This window comes from Hippopotamus amphibius, chromosome 7, assembly GCF_030028045.1.
Source record: "Hippopotamus amphibius kiboko isolate mHipAmp2 chromosome 7, mHipAmp2.hap2, whole genome shotgun sequence".
Taxonomy (NCBI): domain Eukaryota; kingdom Metazoa; phylum Chordata; class Mammalia; order Artiodactyla; family Hippopotamidae; genus Hippopotamus; species Hippopotamus amphibius.
The window spans coordinates 58,989,582-59,011,826 of NC_080192.1; the positions used below are offsets into that span (position 1 = coordinate 58,989,582).

General features: G+C 38.4%; 1 protein-coding gene and 1 pseudogene across 9 annotated transcripts in view; one reads left to right on the forward strand and one right to left on the reverse strand.

Annotated features, from left to right (window-relative positions):
- GCFC2 (GC-rich sequence DNA-binding factor 2) overlaps window positions 1-13,946 on the reverse strand; it is a 74,732-nt gene extending 60,786 nt beyond the window's left edge. For all 9 annotated transcript variants that reach the window (XR_009054842.1, XR_009054843.1, XR_009054845.1 and 6 more), the window contains exons 1-2: window positions 13,608-13,946; window positions 9,202-9,312 (exon numbers count right to left, since the gene is read on the reverse strand). Coding sequence is in view for 5 of the 9 variants with exons in the window: in XM_057743307.1 (XP_057599290.1) it covers window positions 9,202-9,312; window positions 13,608-13,860 (364 nt within the window). In the remaining 4 variants the exon portion in view is untranslated. The remainder of the gene's footprint in view (window positions 1-9,201; window positions 9,313-13,607) is intronic.
- A 7,348-nt stretch (window positions 13,947-21,294) lies between these two features.
- Window positions 21,295-21,789, forward strand: LOC130857737 (glycine cleavage system H protein, mitochondrial-like; annotated as a pseudogene).
- The last annotated feature ends 456 nt before the right edge of the window (window positions 21,790-22,245 follow it).

The following is a 22,245-nucleotide window of genomic DNA, read 5'->3' on the forward strand; positions in this document are numbered from 1 at the left end:
ATTAATTATAAGGCAGTAAGTGGTAAACACCAGAAACAAACATAGGCTTATTTAAAACAAGGAATATCAAATAAGTGATTTACTTTTTATAGCAGTGGTCCCCAGCCTTTTTGGCATCAGGGACCAGTTTCATGGAAGACAATTTTTCCACTGACTGGGGGTGGGGGGAGGGATGGTTCAGGCAGTAATGTGAGTGATGGGAGCAGAAGATGAAGCTTCGTCTGCTTGCCTGCTGCTCACCTCCTGCTGTGCAGCCTGGTTCCTAACAGGCTGAGGTACAGCAGGTAATGAATGGTCTGTAGCCCAGGGGTTGCGGACCCCTGTTTTATAGACTTGAATTTTTTGTACAATAGTACCGGGAAAACGATGCAGGTAAGATGTTTCTTCATCCTCTCAAAGCACTGGGATAATGTTAATATTTCTTGACCCTGGCTATACATTAGAATCACCTGGGAAAGTTGATAATCTGATAACTAGGCTTCCATACAAAACATGGGATCTAAATTCTGTTGATCTGAGGTGGAGCTGAGCAGTAGTACACTTTTATAGCCTCCTAGGGGATTTCAATGGGCCACCAGGGTTAAGGTGATACACTCAGGTTCAAATACTCAAGTGTATGAATACAGAAACAGAAATACTTGAATTGGAAGTGATTCACCAGCAAGTGACTTGGCAGGGTATAATTAATAAATCACAAGCAATGGAATCACTAGTGAGATACTAGTGTTACCTAAAGTTAACCCTCTCTCAAGCTACAATAAAGAAAGAAAAGTTCAAGGAAGAGAAGAGTATTCTAACCTGTCCCATCTATATCTAACATCTAGCTCAAAGGTTCCCACACAGCAGGTGCTGGTCAGATGTGAGATGAGTTAATAATGTTAGCATATTGCTTTATAATAAAAATATCATGTTTTTACAGATTTATAACTCATAAATAATTTTCACATACATCATCCTATCTAAAAAGTAGAGGTTAGGAGGGGGAACAAGATGGTAGAGTAGGAGCTCATCTCTCCCCACAAACACATCAAAAATACATTTACACGTGGAACAATTTTCACAGAAAACCACCTGGAAACAGGCAGGTCTCTCACATAACCAAAGATGCAAGAAGGATCTCCATGTAACTGGGTAGAACAGAAGAGAAAAAAAAGGCACCAGGACAGGACCTGTACCCCCAGGAGGGATCTATAAAGGAGAGAGGGTCTACATGGGCATATCCTTGCCTGGGGAGCCCCATTCCTACGGGAAACCTGCTGGGAAAGACAGAGGGGCTGGGGAAGCCGAGACTCTACTTGTGAGGAGTGCAGGCATGCTGGCTTGCTAACAATCAGGGTGGAAAGGGACCAGTGCTGCCTTGCTGCACTTCCCAAGCCTTACCTCACTTCCCAGTCTGAAGCGTGCACCAAGTGGGGCCACAAATACGTTAAATGTTGAATCTCTGGTAGACAGGACCTGGGAGAGCACTTCATTTACCTCTATGAAGACAGTCCTGAGGGCCTAGAATGTGGTCCAGGCAGAACCGTGGAGCTCACTGTCAATGTACAAATGTAGGGGGTGGATCCAGCTGTGGCAGACTGTGTGAGTGAGCATACCAGGTGGTACCATAGAAATGTACCGTGGCTGGGCACTGAGGCTTGGTGGAAAGGTCCTGGGCAGGAGCATGCAGTGGTTCATTTCCCAGCGGGAGTGCTCCAGCCCTGCCCACTCCACACCTCAGCATGGAGCCGGAATTAGGGTGGATGGGTCCTGGGAGAGGTCTGCTACAGAAGTCCCAGGCAGCAGCACAACCATCTTAATCCTGCAGCCACAGCGCCCTGGCCTCCAGCCCCAGCCCACTCCACAACAGAGCCTACCACTAGGTCTGGAATGAACACAACGCAGAAAGGGACATGGCCTTCCACTGCATCTGAGAGGAACTGCAGATGCCTTCAAGGGCAGCGCATAGGTTCACTGTGACCACACAGGCCCCACCTGCATCAACAGTCACCTCCTCTGGGCCAGGGCATGCACTCAAGTACAATGAAGTCTCATCAAACACAACCTTCAGGGCTTCTACTCTGACAACTGTGGAGCAGACCCTGCCCCTAACAGAACTGTGATAGCATCAGAGCAAAGAGGAGGCCCTGCCCACCACAGAGCCCAGGTTCTGGACACTACAACACCAATTACACCCCAATTAGGGGGATAATGGCCAGCAAATGCTAAAGAAAGACGAGGCTGGCATCCATACCAAAACCAGCCCATACACCAAAAATATATGACTCACACAGTCTATACAGGGACACCCCCACATAAAAACATCCCTTCAAGACCACAGTAGATAAATGTTTCTCCTAAATTCACAGAGACAGAGAAAGGTAAGTAAAATGAAAAAGCAGAGGAACTGATCTTAATTAAAAGAACAAAAGGAATCCCCCAAAAGAACAAATAACTTCTGAAAAAGACTACTAGACCTTGTGTTCAAAAGGAGGTAATAAAAATGCTAGAGAAATTAAGAAAGATTATCAATAGAAATGCAGATCACTGCAAGAGAGCTAGAAACTGTGATGATGAACCAATCAAAATTAGACAACTCAACTGCTGACATAAAAACCAATCCAGAAGCAATGAATAACAAATCAAATAACACAGAACGTGTAAGTGATCTGGAAGAGAGAATAATGGAAATTGCTCAATCAAAATAGCAGACAGAAAGACAAATGGAAAAAATATGAAAGTGACATTAGATCTATGGGATAACATAAAGTGTGCCAACCTACACACAGTAGGAGTTCCATAGCAAAGAGCAAAAAAAGGAGACTGAAAATATATTTGAAGAAATTATGGCTGAAAAATTCCCAGACCTTGAGGAAGGAAACAGATGTCCAAGCGCAGGAAGCACAGAGGGTCCCAAACAAGATGAACCCAAAGAGACCCACACCAAGATACGTATTAATTAAAATGGCAAAAGTTAAAGGGAGGATTCTGAACTTGGAGAAAAAAAGAGTCAATTACAAGGGAACCACCATAAGGCTATCAATTGATTTCTCTGCAGAAACTCCACAGGCCAGAAGGGAGTGGCATAATATATTCAAAGTCCTGAAAGGGAAAACCCTGCAACCTACAATACTCTACCCAGCAATGATTATCATTCAGAATAGAAGGAGAGATAATGAATTTCTCAGACAAGCAAAAACTAAAAGAATTCAGTATTACTAAACCTACCCTAAAAGAAATATTAAAAGGTCTTCTCTAAATAAAAGAGAAACAAGAATCTATAGGAAAGAGAAAATACATGAAAGGATTGAAGACCACTTAAGCCAGTACATAAATTAAAACACAATAAAAAATATTTTTGTAGAAGTGATTATAACCACAATGAACAGCAAAAGAATAAACATGAAGATGTAAAACATGACATCAAAATAAACTGTGGGGGAGGGGCTATAAAAACATAGTTTTTTTTTTTTTTTTACAATGTGTTTGAACTTGTATGATTATCACTTTAAAGCAAGTAGAAATAGTTATGGGTCAATATGGTAACCACAAATTAAAAACATACAATAGATTCACAAAAACCAAAAAGAAAGGAACTCAAGCACAATATAAAAGAAAACCATCAAACCACGAAAAGGAAAACCAAAAAGAGGAAACAAAAAACAACTGCAAAACAACTGGAAAACAAGGCAACAAATACATACCTATCAATGATTACTTTCAATGTCAATGGACTAAATGCTCCAATTAAAAGACAGAGTGACAGTTTGCATTAAAAAACAAGAACCTACAATATGCTGCCTACCAGTGACTCACTTCAGGGTGAAAGACACACACAGATAGAAAATGAGGGGATGGAAAAAGATACTCCATGAAAATGGAAAGGATGAGAAAGTGGTGGTAGCAATACTTATACGAGACAAAACAGACTTTAAAACAAAAGCCATAAAGAAAAATAAAGAAAGACATTGTATAATGATAAAGGGATTACTACAAGAAGACAACATTACACTCATTAATGTATATGCACCCAATGCAGGAGCACCTAAACATATATAGCAAATACTAACAGACGTAAAGGGAGAAATTGACAGGAATACAGTAACAGTAGGAGACTTTAATACTCCACTGACATCAATGGACAGATTTTCCAGACAGAAGGCCTAAATGACACAACAGACCAGAAGGACTTCATTGATTTCTACAGGACACTACAGTCAAAAAAAGCAGAATACACATTGTTTTCAGGTGCACTTGGAACATTCTCTAGAGCTGACCACATACTGGGGCACAAAACAAGCCTCAACAAATTTAAGAGTACAGAAATTATTTCAAGCATTTCTGATCATACTGGTATGAAAGTAGAAATCAACCACAGAAAGAAAAATGAGAAAAGAACAAACACATGGAGACTAAACAACACCTTACTAAAAAACCAATGGGTGAGCAATGAAATAAAAGAAGTTAGAAAATACCTTGAGACAAATGACAATGAAAACACAACCATATAAAATCTATGGGATGCAGCAAAAGCAGTTCCAGGAGGGAAGTTCATAGTGCTCAAGGAGCAAGGAAAAGCTCAAATAAACAACCTAACCTAAGACTTAAAAGAATTAGAAAAAGAAAAACAAACAAAACCCAAAGTCAGCAGAAGGAAGGAAATAATAAAGATCAGAGATAAATAAAATAGAGATTAAAAAAAAAACCAATAGAAAAGATCAATAAAACCAAGAGCTGGTTTTCTGAAAAGAAAAACAAAATCAACAAACCTCTAGCCAGGCTCACCAAGAAGAAAAGAAAAAGGAACCGAGTAAACAAAATAAGAAATGCAAGTAAACAAAATAAGAAAACAAAATAAGAAGTGAAAGAGGACAAATACCACTGATACACAGAAACACAAAAGATCATAAGAGGATAGATACTATGAACAATTAAATGCCAACAAATTGGACAACCAAGAAGGAATGGACAAGCTTCTAGAAACATACAGCCTGCCAAAACTGAAACAAGAAGATACAGATACTGTGAACAGATCAATCACTAGAAGTGAAACAGAACTGGTAATAAAAAAATTTCTTACAAACAAAAGCCCAGGACCTGACAGCTTCACCAGGGAATCCTACCAAACGTACAATGAGGAACTTACATGTATCCTTCTCGAACTCTTCCAAAAGACTGAAGAAGAGGGAACACTCCCAAATTAATTCTATGAAACCACCATCACCCTTATACCAAAACCAGACAAAGATACTACAAAAAAAAGAAAATTATAGGCCGAAATCTTTGATGAATATAGATGCAAAAATCCTCACAACAATATTAGCAAATCAAATCCAACAACATGTAAAAACAAACATACACCATGATCAGGATGGATTCATTCCAGGTCACAAGGATGGTTCAACATTTGCAAATCAATCAATATGATATACCACATTGACAAAAGGAAAGCCAAAAATCACATGACTATCTCAATAGATGCATAAAAAGCATTTGAAAAATTTCAACATGATAAAAACTTCATGATAAAAATTTCATGACAAAAACTCTCACCAAAGTGGTACAGAAGGAACATATCTCAACATAATAAAAGCTATTTATGACAAACCCACAGTCTATATAATACTCAATGGTGAAATGCTGAATGCCTTCCCACTAAATTCTGAACAAGACAAGGATGCCCACTCTTACCACTTCTTTTTTTTTCTCTTAGTCAGTATACATTCTAGAATTTATTCCAATACATTACCAAGTACATTGGTCAAAGGAGAAAAATATATTACCATCTCATAAAATAACTACAAAAGACTTAATTGTGCTTATATTTAAAGAAATGTAATGATTCTAGGCAACAGTGCTATGTGTACTTGGTTTTTCTACAAGGAATGCAACTAAGAATTGTGTCTCTTATTTATCTGTTATTTTATATTGGAGTAAACTGATAAAAATGTTGTGTTAGTTTCAGGTGTAAAGCAAAGTGATTCAGTTATACATATACACGTATCTTCTCTTTTTTTCAAATTCTTTTCCTATTTAGGCTATTATAGATTATTGAGTAGAGTTCCCTGGGCTATTCAGTAGATCCTTGTTGGTTACCTATTTTAAATACAGCAGTGTGTACATGTCAATCCCAAACTCCCAATCTATCCCTCCCTCCCACCCTTTCCCTTCGGTAACCATAAATTCATTCTCGAAGTCTGCGACTCTGTTTCTGTTTTGTAAATAAGTTCATTTGTATCATTTTTTTTTTTTAGATTCCACATATAAGTGATATCATATGATAGTTGTGCTATTTATTAAAAAGAATGAAATAATGCCATTTGCAGAAACATGGATGGACCTGCAGGTTATCATACTAAGTGAAGTTAAGTCACACAGAGAAATACAAGTATCTTACCACTTCTATTCAACATAACTTCTGCAGTCCTAGCCACAGCAATTGGACAAGAAAAAGAAATAAAATGTATCCAAATTGGACTGTAAAAGATAAAACTGTCATTATACATAGATGACATGATACTCTATACAGAAAACCCTAAAGATTACACATAAAAACTTAGAATAAGTTCGGCAAGAGAGCCAGCATATGAGATTAATATACAGAAATGTTGCATTTCTTTAACAATGAAATATCAGAAAAAGAAAAAAAAGAAACCATTTAAAATCACAACAACAACGAAAATTCCTAGAAAGAAATCTAACTAAGGAGGTGAAAGACCTATATGCTAAAAACTATAAAACACTGATAAAGGAAACTGAAGATGATTCAAAGAAATGGAAAGCTATCCCATGCTCTTCGATTGGAAGAATTAATATTGTTAAAATGGCCATACTACCCAAAGCAACCTACAGATTTAATGCAATCCCTATCAATTACCCATGACATTTTTCACAGAACTAGAACAAATAATCCTAAAATTTATAAGGAACCACAAAAGACCCAGAATTGCCAAAGCAATCCTGAGGAGAAAGAAGAAAGCTAGAAGCATAGCTGTCCCAGGCTTCAGACAATCCTGTAGAGCTGCAGTAATCAAAACAGCATGGTACTGGCATAGAAGCAGGCGAACAGAAAAGAACAGAAAGCCCAGAAATATATCCACACATCTACTGTCAATTAATCTATTACAAAGGAGCAAGAACAGAATAGAAACAGACTCACAGACACAGAAAAAACATTTACCAGAGGGCAAAGGGTTTGGGGGAGGGATAAATTAGGAGTATGGGATTAATAGATACAAACTACTATAAATAAAATAGATAAATAAAGATTTGCTGTACAGCACAGGGAACTATATTCAATATCTTATAATAACCTTTAATGGAAAATAATTTGAAAAACATATATGTAACTGAATCAATTTGCTCTACGTCTGAAACTAATACAATATTATAAATCTACTACACTCCAATTAAAAAAAAAAAGAAGAGGTTAATATCACACCCCATTGGTAAGCAGTCTCTGCAACAGTGAACATCTCAAGGCAGATATTCCAGTACTGGATCATTCTAATAGTTTTATCATCTGAACAAAAAATAAATGCATTCCATCTTCTATATACCGATCTTTAAACTTATCTCATTCCTACTTCTTCTTTTCCTTTCCAGAAAAAAAGAAAAAAAAAGTGTTCCTTACAGGACAAGTTTTCAACTTTCAATCAGTGTTTCTCAAAGGGGCATCAGAGGAAGGACAATTCTTCACCTTGCTAACTGTCCCACATTCTTTACCTCTATCATCTCTTGCCTTCAGGGCACTACATGCCAGCAACACCTCAGGCACTATGATAATTAAAAACAATCCTACACATTTCCAAACACTGCCTTCTCTCCTTAGGTTGCCAATGCTACCAACACTTCACAATTACGGCTTTACACTATCTAATCTGCCATCTTCTACAGCAGCATGGTTAGTACAGTAACCACTAGCCATATGTGACTGTTTACATTTAAGCAAATTAAAAATCCATTTCCTTAGTCATACTAACCACACTGCAAGAACTCCAGACACACGTGGCTAGTGGCTAAGTATTGGACAGTGAAGATACACAGCCTTCACAGAAAGTTGTACTGGATAGCACTGTATCTAGGGTCTAAACAAAGCTTCACTTTTCTACTAGGACTCAATTCTTAATACTTGGCTTCATTACTAAGTACTTTTGTAGCTTATGAACTTGTTCAAGAAAAAAATTATAAGAGCTTCCTGTTCCTGTTATTCATATGTTAATAAAGCACTTACTACTATACTACAAATCTTTAAAAACATATTTTTACAATTATATTTCAAATTAACTTGTTTCCTTTATAAAGCTATATATTTAACTGTTTTTCTCAGAAGGAGTCAAGGCTTCATGCGACTGAAGAGAGTCCACAGCACAGGACAAGTTAGGAACACTTGAGCTAGAGTAGAAGGCCAAGTAAATATTTCTGGCTTTTTGCACCATAAAGTCTCTGCTACAGTGTCTCAGCTCTGCCACTGTAATGCAAAAGTAGCCACAGACAACACATAATTGAGTGAGCGTGGCTTTAATAAAACTTCATTCACAAAAGCAGAGTAGGCCAGATATGACCCACAGGTGGTAACCCCCGAACTGGACTTACCCTTCTAAAACACAAAAATGGTCATGTCATCTACTTGCATAAAATTTTCAGTAGTTCCCTCAAAACCCTGTATTATCTGACTCTAATTTGTCCCTCTGCTTTCTTTTTGTTCTTCTTTCTTAAACTTTATCCAAGTCTTTTCTTTTTTTTTAAGAACTTTTATTGACATACAGTTAACATACAATAAACTGCACATATTTAGATCAATCAAGTCTTTTCAGCCCAACTACTTTTTAGTTCTCTGCACATGCTATGTTATCTTCCCTAGGTTTTACAGATGATACATCCTATACCTGAAACATCCTCACAGACAAATCCTTACCATCTTTCAGATACTGGCATGGATCGCCCTGGAGAGCACAGTGGTTAATAACATAGGCTCTGGAGCAGATTCCTCAGGTTGGAATCCTAGCTCTGCCTCTTATAAGCCATCTGACCTTGGGCATGTTACGGAATGCAAACGAGCAGCCAATTTTGGTCCCTTGACAATCATCAGTAATGACTTACTTGTCCCATACTTCACTAGAGTTTATCAATAATAAGAATCACTGGTATAGAAAAATACTATAAGAAATAAAGTTCTTAACCAAAATTGCAAAAATTACCAACCCACTGATGAAAACTTGCCTTCTTCCAGAGAGCTAGAGCTGTTGGAAGATGAACTCTGATCATCTTTACTTTCTGAAGAATGATGTGTTCCATCCTCTTCATCTGTTGAAAGATCAACTGTTCTGGATTCTAACAGGACATTTTAAAAATATAATTAGAATCAAGATATTGGAATCAATAACTGAAATTCTGAACAACACATGGCATATATAAAACATGGTGTTTTAATTTTACTCCACATATTTAAATAGATATGCACATCTTTCTCTAACTTTCATTCTTTCTGAAATCAATGGATGGTCTAATCAATGTACAAGGATGTATCCTGTTTGTATTATCTACTTAACTAGTAAAATACTCCCTTCATTAAAGAATGAAATGAAAAGAGAAAAGGGAATATAAGAGAAAAAAGAAAATGACACAAAGTGAAAGAATATTTAAAAGAGAAAAGAAAAATAGTGGCAGTGAATAAGAAGTAAAAGAAAAGAATATTTAATGCAGACTTCCTATGTGCTAGGCATCCTGAAGTTCATTTTACAGGATTTATTTCATTTAATACTCACAATTCTATAAAGTAAATGCTATTACTGATGAGGACACTAAGGATTGGAAAGGCTAAGTAACAAGTTCAATGTCACAAAGTTACTAAATAAAGAAACTGGGCTTTCAATCTAATTTCATCCAACTCTGGAATTTAGGCTCTCATAATATAAATAATAAGTCACATTTTAGTGGCTGGTGGTAAAAAGTACTATAATGAGTATTGTAGTCTCATACCAAATCACGGATCTATTTCCATTGTGTGATTCTGGAAAGAAAACAGTCAATCAATCTATTAAAGATAGCATTAAGAGAGAACACCCACAGAGGTGCTGTGAGAACTGAATGAGCAGTGTAAAGGAATTCACAGTATTATTGACAAAAAAGGACTTGTTAGTTCACAATTATTTTGTATTATTTGTGAATAATCTTAAGATTTAAGGTTACATATACAAGTACTCTTATCTTAAAAATGTTGCTTAATTAGAAAACCTATATACATTTCAAAAACATCTGGAGTAAGCTCAAGACTTAAAAGACAAAGGAATATATTGCTTCTTGGCCTTTTGGCTAAGATCAAGTGTAGAAGACGAGGAATATAGCTGCAGCTTACATCTTTCTTAGCTACTGCTACTTATGACAAATCCTAAATCTTCTTAAAGTGAAGTAAAGTTACACGAGAGCAGTGGTTCTCAGAGTATGATCCATCAACCCTTAGAGGTCCCTCAGACCCTTTCAGTGGGCTGTGAAGCCAAAACTACTTTCATCACAACATTAACATGTCACTTGCCCTATTTTTACTCTGTTGGTAGGTAAGACTACTGATCTTTTAGTATGAATCATAGCCAGTTTCACTTGATGTCCTTAATGAAGCAAGAAAAAATTAATTTTATTAAATCTTGGCCATGAGTACATATCTTTTCAATATTCTGTGGATCAAAATGGAAGCATGCATAAAGCACTTCTGGGGCATACTGAAATGCAATGGCTGCCTCAAGAAAAAGCACTTGCGTGATGAGCTGCAAGTTGACCTTAACCACCGTCTTTGGGGAGGAATACCTTTTTACTTGAAAGAATGACAGACAAACTTTAGTTATTCAGACATGGGTATATGACAAAACATTTTCTTAAAAATGAGCAAAGTTGTGCCTATCACTTCAGGAATTAGACATTTCAAGTGAAGTCTATAATTTGGGGGAAACATATCCTCTTCTGTGAATATGATAGCTTTCCAATACTTGAAGACTGATGATATCAACAGCAGCATTAAGAGTTTTTTTTGGATATTGTAATAAAATGTACCAACATTTGCAAGAACTGCAACTCAGTGAACCAATACTTTCCAAAGAGTCAATGCATGATGTCACCAATCGCATATGGGTAAAAGTTCCATTCAAAGTGCAAAACACACCCCATGGGTTTTAATTCAGTGGAGTACAAAAAAATTGACTGATATAGTTTCAGCATCCACGTGCCAACTAAAAATTGGCACTTGCCTTCTGCCTCTACAAGGATTAAGCCACAAACTGCTGTAGCTGCTGACCTTCAACACCCCCTGAAAGGACTTCAGAGCAGAGGTCAGGAATGAGGCCCTCCGTGCTCTGAGAAAAACTGGCAGAACAGGCCTTTAGAGAGATATTTTCAGGAGACGATTTTATGAGCCCAATTCTCACATCTCCTCATATCTAGAAAAGCACTAAAATAATTAATGGTGACATCTGCTCCTTGTGACCAGCAGCAAGCTTTCTGCCAAAAAGTGCACTTGATTAAACAAACCTCTTCACTAAAGTCTTATATAACACTGACCTCCACCCCCACCTCTTTGGAGCAGTTTCTCAGAGCTACCTGAAATGCTCTGTGCTGGGCTATAGTTCTCACTTTGCCCCAAATAACACTTAACTCACAACTCTCACATTGTGCATTTTTTTCAGCCGACACACATGGCAAACTAACCTTTGAGAACCTATTACGTTTTGAGCTTCATTGTAATATTAAAGCAGAACACCCTCAATGATCTAAAAAGGCTATTAAATACTCAATCACCCATCCGTGGTTTTCTTCACACATTCAAACAAAACAACAAATTTCAACAGACTGAATGCAGAAACAGCTTTGAGAATTCAGCTGTCTTACTTTAAACCAGACATTAAAGAGATTTATTTGCAAACTGAAAACAACAGGCACTCTTACTATTTTCTGGAAAACAGTTATTTTTCATAAAAATGTTTCTTATCCTTACATGTAATTAGTTAATTTAAAAAAATAATAAAAATTTATCTTAATTCCTAATATGTTAAACATTATAGATATAATCCACAGAAACAAAAGCTCTTTGGGATCTCTAACCATTCATTAAAGAGTATAAAGGGTACACCTTTAACACCAAAAAGTTTGAGAACCTCTGTTTTAGAAAAGAAAGAGAAAAGGCAACTCCTGGCCTTCCTATTAAAGTTTAACCAGATGACTTACATAAAGCACAAAAATATTTTTAAAAAAATCAAAACTTCAGATAAACAGGTGATTATAACAATGACTAAGAAATCACAAAAATCACTTAGGCTAAAAACAGTGGGGAGAAAATTTTTTACCTCGAGACTAACCAAAAACTATATTCTGATTTTTTTCACACTTTTTTATTTATTGAAATTATACCATGTGTACCATCTTTAAAACAACAATAAATTATATAACATATATTACATAGGTTTGTTTTCTACATGGCATTTCACCCTGTGACAAATCAGAAATGTTGAATCATCATTCTACTGGTGGCATCATCCACATGCGACAAACTGGAGACTCTACTCATGTCAACAGGGCAGGGATTCCACCAGTTCATTAAACCAGAGTGTACCTATGCTGGAGCAACATGGGTCGCAGACAAAAAAGTAGGTAAAAATTGCCATTTACCTTGCAGAAGCTGGGTGCTTTTAGGGCATTTACTACTAACTTCACTACTGAATTTTTTTAGAAGTTCCTTTTAGAATAAAACAATCTTAAATATTTTTATGAGGTCTGAGTCAGAAGTTAATGTATTTAAACTACAAACTCCTTCCAACTGCTTGTTCCTATGTTTTTTATTTGTAATGTTTTCTAACTATATAGTTTTATTTCTGACTATATTCTTATTAAACTCCAATTCAAACTAGAACACATCTTCGTAAACAACTTTATGCTGCCTGAATCCTATTTTTTTAAGCATGGAAAGGTACCCCAAAATTACTACATTGTATTTAACACCATTATCGGTAGTCTACAGGATCACCAATCTACTTATTAGTGACATATTGCTATTTTTATCTTCTTTTCTTTAAGAACATTTATTGAGATACAATTGACATACAATAAACTGAATATATCCAAAGTGTACAACTTGAAATTTTTTTCTTATTAGTAATGTATATATGGCAATCCCAATCTCCCAATTCATCCCACCCCAACCCCCTCGCTTTCCCCACTTGCTATTTTTATCCTTTCTTTAAATAACCAATTAAAAAACGAAAAGCAAAAGAAAATGTCCCAAAGCCTGTCACATAAATTCTTCCAGTGTACCGTATGGCTTAAGCGTTTTCCAGAAAAAAAGAGTTGAGCATAGAAAGTACTTTCCTCTACTGCAGAGTATTGTGACGACTTCGGTTCCCCGTAAGCATCAAGTGCAGCACTGAAGCTGTGACCGGCGAGGGTGCACCCGACGGTGCAAACACACCAGCGCAGCCCGTGCAGGAGAGTCTGCGGGCGCGAGGGCTGACACAGAGGCGAGGCAGCAGGCGACCGTCCCGCGACCCCCGCACGGCGGGGTAGGTTTCGGGCCACAAGAACCTTCAGGAACCCGCGGGCTCGCCCCCATCCTCCCCGCGCCCCGCTGCCCAGCTGCCCCGCGTCACCTGGTGCGTTTGAGCCTCCGTCCAGGCGCGGGGCGGCTCTCGCGCAGCGCCGGGAACTAGCCCAGACCAGGCCGCGGCCCCGGCCCCCGCCCCGGGCTCGGCTCCGGCGGGGCAGCTCTGGCCCTTCCTGCGCGGAGCCCAGGGCTGCCTGCTCTCCCGGCGCCCCGGGCTCAGCAGACAGCTCCCGGGCGCTGTCGCTGTCGCTTGAGTCTGCTCGGCGCTGCCGGAAAGTCCTCTTCGGCCTGTGAGCCATGGCAGCTCGCTTCCGGCGCCGGCCACCACGGGTCCCCGGCAGCCACCAGGCGCGCGCTCACGCCTCCTTCTTCACCACCGCGAGCGCGCGCCCGACCCGCTCGCCCCCGCCTCCGGCTGCGCCGTGCGCATGCGTGCTCTGCTTCCTGCGCTCTCTTGGCCCGAGTGCGGCTCCGATCTCCGGGATGTCGAGCGTTCTCTTTGCTCTGCAAGACCAGCTTGTGCAGATGGTCGCCGAGAGGTTCTCGCAGCCTCCGCAAGCTGAGTGCCGCGGAGAGCAGCGCTCGCAGGCTCTCCTTGTGCAAACCCTATCTGAGAATCAGACGTTGTGCCCGCATCCTGGGCTGGGACTGGATCTGCTCTTCTACTTTCTGGAGAGAGTGAAGTTCGCTCTCCAACCAAGAATTAAAATAAACAAACAAAAAAACCCGTCTGTGTGTGTGTGTGTATGTGTTTGAGCTTGTCTCTGAAAGCTAAGCAGTAAAGTCTGCACAGTAAAATCTGCACATAAATGATAGGCACACGAGTAAGCAAAAATCAAATTATCGCTTCCAGGCATCAAAGCTTCAGTCGAACCTGGTTAAATACTTTGGTCCATAAGAAAAAAAAAAAAAAAAAAAAAAAGGGATGTTGTTTAAAAAGAAGTGTAGAGATAAGCAGGACAGCCCCACAGAATTACCTATAGAAATAGATAAAGAGCAACCAGGGAGCAAGAAATCTTTCCAGGTACCCATAAGCATCACTGCTGTTGCAATGCAAATAGAAGTGATGGTTCTTTTTCCTCTTGAGAGCGAGGAAAACAAGGAACATCAAACAGGCTAGAAGACAAAGATAACCTGGCCTGAAAAAGTTAATCATTCCTCGCTTTACTTTAGCTGTTATTGATCTATAGTAACTAGAATCTTATTTCACAAAGCTAACTCCCTAATACTATACAAATTACACACAGCACCTATCACCCTTAACTCTGTGTGAGTTACATCCTGCCCCTCACTCCCTAACCTAATTTGGACTTAGCACCTGCATTCTATAGGACTATTGTAACAAATCATCCCCTGTAGTTTTTTGTTTGTTTGTTTTTGCATTTCTGAAAGAAGGTCTCCAGCCAATAAACTGGAGGCAAACTGACAACTAACAGATTGCCGGACCCCAGTTACCCGGTGGCCTGATGCTAGCTATGACTGTATTGGAATAATGTGAAGGAAAAAGAATACAAGACCTCCACCACCTTGATCCTTATCCCATACGCCAGACTGCAAGCCTCACAGATAAAATCTTCCCCAACTTCCAAGGAGGGGGTACACGGTTCTTGAGGCACTAGCCTGCTGTGTCTTCCCTTCTTCCTGGCAGAAACATAAAGCTCTCTCTTTCTTCCTCCAAAATCTCTGTCTCTGTATTTCTATTTGGCCTTGGTGCACAGAGTAGCCGTTATTACAGTAACACTACCTTATATTATTTGTTTTTTCTAGTGAATACTAGAAATTTTTCCCCCAAGAGGAAATTAATAATGCCATATATCTTATTTGTCCCCACCATACTTATTTAAAATACTAGCTTATTAAATTAAGCAACAGGTTATTAGGAAACTCTGCATTATTCATCTTTTATATAATTTAAAATTGCAGAGGTTAATAATTGAAAGGGTATTGGCACATGAAATATTCCCCATGTCTAGAAATCGTTTATCCCCTAGTGAAGTGATGTTTTATTCTGCTTCTCTGGCCATTGATCAGTGGGTTCTGAGCTCCCTCTTGTGAGAAATGTGCTACTTTCAGAAGGATTGTGTCAATCTTTGGAAATTGCCTCCTTTAGCATTACAGAGCTACTTTTCATTCTCTTGTTATAAGTAATGGATATATTTTCATCTTTGAGCCAAACCTATGACAGATTTTCTCAGAGAATACATTTTGAGAAATCATATTAATAAGTAAGTTCTCACTCTCTCTTTTGGGAATTAGAACACTTATTGTGGAAATACATCCATAAAAGTATGGACCTAATTTTGTTTTCATTTTTTCAGTATCTATTTTTGAGCACTTACTATGCTGGTCCCTTCTCCTGGGACCAAAGGGTCACAATATGCACAGAAGTCCTGCTCCAATGATCAGGTGCTGTTAGCCAAATTAGCCCTGCAGGTGGGCTTGCTGGAAATTACTTTAAAAAATAGTAATAATGCTCAACATACTTAACATAAGATTTACCCTCTTAACAAATTTTTAAGTGTATAGTACAGTATTGTTAATTATAAACACAGTATTGCACAGCAGATCTCTAGAAATTTTTCTTTTTAACTGAAGCTTTTTAACCTGTTGTACTTTAACTCCCCATTCTTCCTCCTCCCAGCTCCTGGCAATCATCATCTTCCTTTTTTGCTTCTATGAGTTTGGCTCTTTTAAGTACCTCATGTAAGTGGAATCATGCAGTATCCTTCTGTGACTTAGCATAATGTTCCTCAAAGTTCATCCATTTTGTCACGTATAGCAGGATTTCCTTCCATAGTCTCTATACACCACATTTTCTTTATCCATTCATTGGACAATAAACATTTAGGCCGTTTCTATACCTCGGCTGTTGTGAAGAGTGCTACAATAAATGTGGGAGTGCAAATATGTCTTCAAGATCCTGATTTCAATTCTTTTCAAATAAATACCCAGAAGAGGGATTGCTGGATCATATGCTAGTTTTATTTTAATTTTTTGAGGAACTTCTATACTGGTTTCCGTAACAACTGCATATTTCACACTCCCACCAACAGTGTGCAAACATTCCAATTTCTCCACAACCTTGCCAACATTTGTTGACTATTATTGACTGATACTGACCATCCTACCAGGTGTGAACTGATATCTCATTGTGGTTTTGATTGGCATTTCCCTGATTAGTGATAGTGAGCATCTTTTACATACCTGTTAGCTTCTTTGGAGAAAGTCTATTCAAATCCTTTACCCATTTTAAAATTAGGTTATGTAGTTTTGTTGGTGGTGGTTTTGTTTTGTCTTTGAGTTGTAGTAGTACCTTATATATTTTGGATATTAGTCTCTTATCAGATATATGGTTTGTAAATATTTCTCTCCCTTTCCATAGGTTGCCTTTTCACTATGATTGTTTCCTTTGCTGGGCAGAAGCTTTTCAGTTTGATGTAGTCCCATTTGTCTCCTTTTGAGTCTGTTGACAATGCGTTTGGCATCATATCCAATGAATCACTGCCAAGACCAATGTCGTGAAGATTTTCCCTTAAATTTTCTTTTAAGAATTTTACAGCTTAAGATCTTACATTTAAATGTTTAATGTATTTTGAAATGTTTTTTATGGACAGTGTAGGATAAGCATGCTATTTCATTCTTTTGCATGTGGATATCCAGTTTCCCCAGCACCATCTGTTGAAGAGACTATTCTTTCCCATGGTGTATTCTTTGTACTTCTGTCAAAGATCAGTTGAGTTTATATGTGTGGGGTTGTTTCTGGGTTCTCTATTCTGTGTCATTGTTCTATATGTTCTATATGTCTGTCTTTATGGCAGTACCATACTGTTTTGATCACTGTTATTTTGCAGTGCATTTAAAAATCAGGAGATGTGATGCCTTCAACTTTGTTTTCTTTCGTAAAGTTTTTGCTTTGTGGTTCAGGGTGCTTCGTAGTTCCAGATGAATTTTAGGATTGTTTTTCCTATTTCCTTAAAAAATGCTATTGAGATTTTAATAGTGATTGCTTTGAATATGTAGACTGTTTGGAGGTAGTATGAACATTGTAACACTATTGTCTTCCAATTCATGAACACAGGATGTCTTTCCATTTATGGTTTTTTTCTTTAATTTCTTTCATCAATGTTTTGTGTTTTTCAGTATATGTCTTTTACCTCCTTGGTTGAATTTATTCTCAAGTACTATTTTCTTTTTGATGCTATAGTAAGTGGGATTGTTTTCCAAATTTCCATTTTTAATTTTTCATTGTTAGTGTGTATAAATGCAACTGATTTTTGCGTGTTGATTTTATATTCTGCAATTTTGTTGAATTTACTTATTCTTTCTAACAATGTGTGTGTGTTTATATGTGTGTGCATGTATAGTTTTTAGGGTTTCCTATATGTAAGATCAAATAATGACAATTTTACTTCTTCCTTTGTGATTTGGATATCTTTATTTCTTTATCTTGCCTAATTGCTCTAGCTAGGAATTTCAGTACTGTATTGAATAAGAGGTGAGAGTGGGCATGTCTTGTTCTTGATCTTAGAGAAAAAGCTTTCAATATTTCATCACTGAGTATGATGTTAGCTGGGGGCTTGTTGTATACAGCCTTTATTATGTTGAAGAATGTTCCTTCTATACCTAATTTGTTGAGGGTTTTTATCATGAAAGGATGTTATATTTCATCAAATGCTTTTCTGCATCTATTGAGAAGACCATATTATTTGTATCTTTTATTCTATTTAATGTGGTATATCACATTTTCGATTTCCATATGTTAAATCATCCTTGCATCTCAGGGATAAATCCCACTTGATCATGGTGCATGATCCTTTTAATATGCTGTTGAATTCAGCTTGCTAATATTTTCTTGAGAATTTTTGTATCTATATCCATCAAGGATATTGGTCTATAATTTTCTTGTAATGACCTTATCTGGCTTTGGTATTAGGATCTCTTAAAATGAGTTTGGGATGGTTACCTCTTCTTCAGTTTTTTTGAAATAGTTTGAGAAGGATTGTCTTTAATTCATCTTTAATTCATGCTTGATAGAATTCACTAATGAAACCATCTGGTCCTAGACTTTTCTGTGTTGGGAGGTTTTTGATTACTGATTCAATCTCCTTATTCAATATCGGTCTGTTCATATTTTCTGTTTCTTCATGATTTAGTCTTGGTAAGTTGTATGTTTCTAGGAATTTATTTATTTATTCTAGGTTACTCAATTTGCTGGTGTATAATTGTTCACAGTAGTCTTTTATGATCTTATGTATTTTGTGGTATATTTTGTAACGTCTCCTCTTTCATTATTTGAGTCTCTTCTCCCCCACCCTTTGGTTAGTCTAGCTAAAAGTTTGTCAATTGTGTTTGTCTTTTCAAAACAACAGCTTTTAATTTTGTTGGTATTTTCTATTTTTTTCCTGTCTTTATTTCATTTATTCTGATCTTTGTTATTTTCTTTCTTCTGCTTATTTTGGGGCTAGTTTGTTCTCTTTTTAGTTCTTTGATATGTAGTTTATTTGAGATCTTTCTATTTTCTTAATATATGCATTTATCACAATAAACTTCCCTCTATTAACTGATTTTGCAACATGCTGTAGGTTTTGGTGTGTTGTATTTCCATCTTCATTTGTTTTGAGACTTTTTAAAAATTTTATTTCTTCTTTGACCTATTGGTTGTTTAGGAGTGTATTGTTTAGTTTCCACATATTTATAAGTTTTCCAGCTTTCCTTTTTTTGATTTATAGTTTCATACCACTGTGGCCAGAAAAGATACTTTATATGATTTCAATCTTGAGCCAGCTCTTAATCTTGACAAGTAAGCTGGTTTTAGTTGGCTCACAGTTTTATCTTCCAGGAGCAGGCACTTGTGTTAACAAATATCTTGGGGCTTCCCTGGTGGCGCAGTGGTTACGAATCCGCCTGCCAATGCAGGGGACACTGGTTCAAGCCCTGGTCCGGGAAGATCCCACATGCCACTGAGCCTGTGTGCCACAACTATGGAGATTGTGCTCTAGAGCCCGTGAGCCACAACTATTGAGCCCACGTGCCACAGCTACTGAAGCCTGTGAGCCTAGAGCCCGTGCTCCACAAGAGGGGCCACCACACTGAGGAGCCTGTGCACCACAGAAAAGAGTGGGCCCCACTCCTCACAACTAGAGAAAGTCCGAAAGCAGCAACGAAGACCCAACATAGCCAATAAATAAATGAATGAATAAGTAAATTTATTTTAAAAAAAACCAAAAAACACACACACACACACAAAATCTTTGTTCAGCCCAGTATTATTTAGCATGAAAAGCAGGAAAATATAATTCTTTCAGAATTGTTTAACCCAGGAACCAGAAAGCATATTTGATCTCAGTTTTGTTTAACACAGCGATAGGGAATTATTTTGGTTTCACTTCTTATAAGAGTGAGGTCTTAAAAGCACCAATTTTTGGTGGGCAATGAAATAATAATAGCAGCCAAAATTTATTGAGCAACTACTATATGTCAGGTACTATGACAAGCACTTAACATATATTATTTTATTTTATACTCATAGCAATCTTACTAGGTGTGGCATTATCCCTGCTTTAGCAGATGAGGAAAAAGAGTTACAGAAAGAAAAATTAAGAAAAGCTCCCAAGGACAGATGTCAGCATCATGGTGTGAGATGCTATTTTAGTCTGCCCCCTTTAATCTACAACAGTAAAACACCTCTGACAGCAAAGTTTTCTTTGCCCAACACACCAAGATTCTGGAGAGTTCCACAAATCTGTACATCTGAAGGTGGGTGGACTGGGACACATAGAAGAGACAGAACCAGGGGAAAAGTGGAGGTGGTACTTGTGATCCTGGCCCTCTGGCCATGGGGGCTGAGCCCCAGAGAGCCTGGTAGCAGCAGGGGAGGTAGCATATGTGACTCAAGCATCCTGACCACTGTAGCACTCATGGCCATAGGAAACCAGGCTGAAGCAGCAGTGGGGACTGTGACCCTGTCCTTCTAGCTGTGGAGGTACCCACAGTTCTGGCTCCCTGCTCACAGCATTGGTGCCCCCAAACCAAAAGCCCTGGATATGGCAGATGTGCCTGTGACCCTGGCTCTGCCTACCAGCATTCCCTTCTCTCTGTGTGACACAGGCAACCTTAGATGTGATGGAGGCATCTGCCATCCCATTGCCCTAGGTGGTGATGCCATTGACAGCAGCAATACTGGCAGCAGCAAGGTACCAGTGACCCTGGAGACACAAGCAATGAGGATGAGGCCACTGGCAACACCTCTGGAAGAGGAGGTGGAGGGTAAAAAGAGGGTGGCATTCTCAAATGTAGCCTGAGGAAGCTCAGGTAAGACAAACCTAAAACTTGTGCTCTAATGCCACTTACTGATAGGGAAAATAAAGACCTCTAATTACTAACCTGTTGTGTTGTTAGAATGAAGAAGAAAATGCTTTACCTAAAGAAGAAAAGGGTTTACTACTTCAAGTGCTCTGGCAGAGGAACAACTCATCAAGCACCATGAAAAACCACAATAACACAGTATTACGAACGAAAATGACAGTTCTCCAGAATTCTGATCTGATTTCAGGAAGAAACTCAACAAGCTCTAGGAAAACTCAGGAAGGCAGTTAAATGAGCTCAAGAATAAAATTAATGATCAAAGGAATACTTTGCCAAAGAGACTGAAACTAAAGAAGAACGAAACAGAAATTCTGGAGATGAAGATCTCAAAAAATGAGATGAAGAATGCATTAGAGATCCCTGCGAACATGGCCTTGCCAGCGGCACAAAGCATGCAGGCTGTGGTGTGCAGCCTGCACGCCATCTCCGTGCACCCTGCCTGCCCAGGCCCTGGGGACTGAGGGCAGGCGCTGTCTGGGTGCTGTGCTCCTGCCGGCTATGCTGTCAGTGCGTAAATTCACAAACATGAATAAGTAACAACAGAAAATGGTGTTGGAACAGTGGGAATCAGCAATTTTGCACAGGAAGTTTTGGGAGAGGTTGTTTACTGTAGTCTGCCTGAAGTTGGGACAAAATTGAACAAGCAAGAGGAATTTGGTGCTTTGGAAAGTGTGACAGCTGCTAGTGAGCTCTATTCTCCTCTATCAGGAGAAGTAACTGAAATTAATGAAGCTCTAGCAGAAAATACAGGACTTGTCAACAAATCTTGTTATGGTTGTTGGCTGATCAAGATGACACCAGAACTAGGTGAACTAATAAGTGAAGAAGCATATGAGAAATACATCAAATCTACTGAGGAGTGAAAATGGAACCCCTAAATAAACTAGTTTGAAACAACTTAATCTAGCATAGTTGTCTTGAATTAGTGGTGGATAGATTTTTTTTAAGCTGTTTTTTGGAACATAATTGCTTTACACTCTTGTACCAGCTTTTGAGGTACACCAAAGTGAATCAGCTGTATTTATACATATATCCCCATATCCCGTCCCTCCTGTGACTCCCTCCCACCCTCCCCATCCTGATCCTCTAAGGAATCACCCATCATCAAGTTGATCTCCCTTTGTTATACAGCAACTTCCAGCTAACTATCTATTTTACAGTTGGTCATATATGTATATGTCTATGCTACTCTCTCACTTTGTCCCAGCTTCCCCTTCACCCCCCCAACCCCATGTCTTTCAGTCCATTCTCTGCATCTGCATCCTTATTCTTGCCCTGCCACGGGGTTCATCAGTACCATTTTATTAGATTCCGTATAT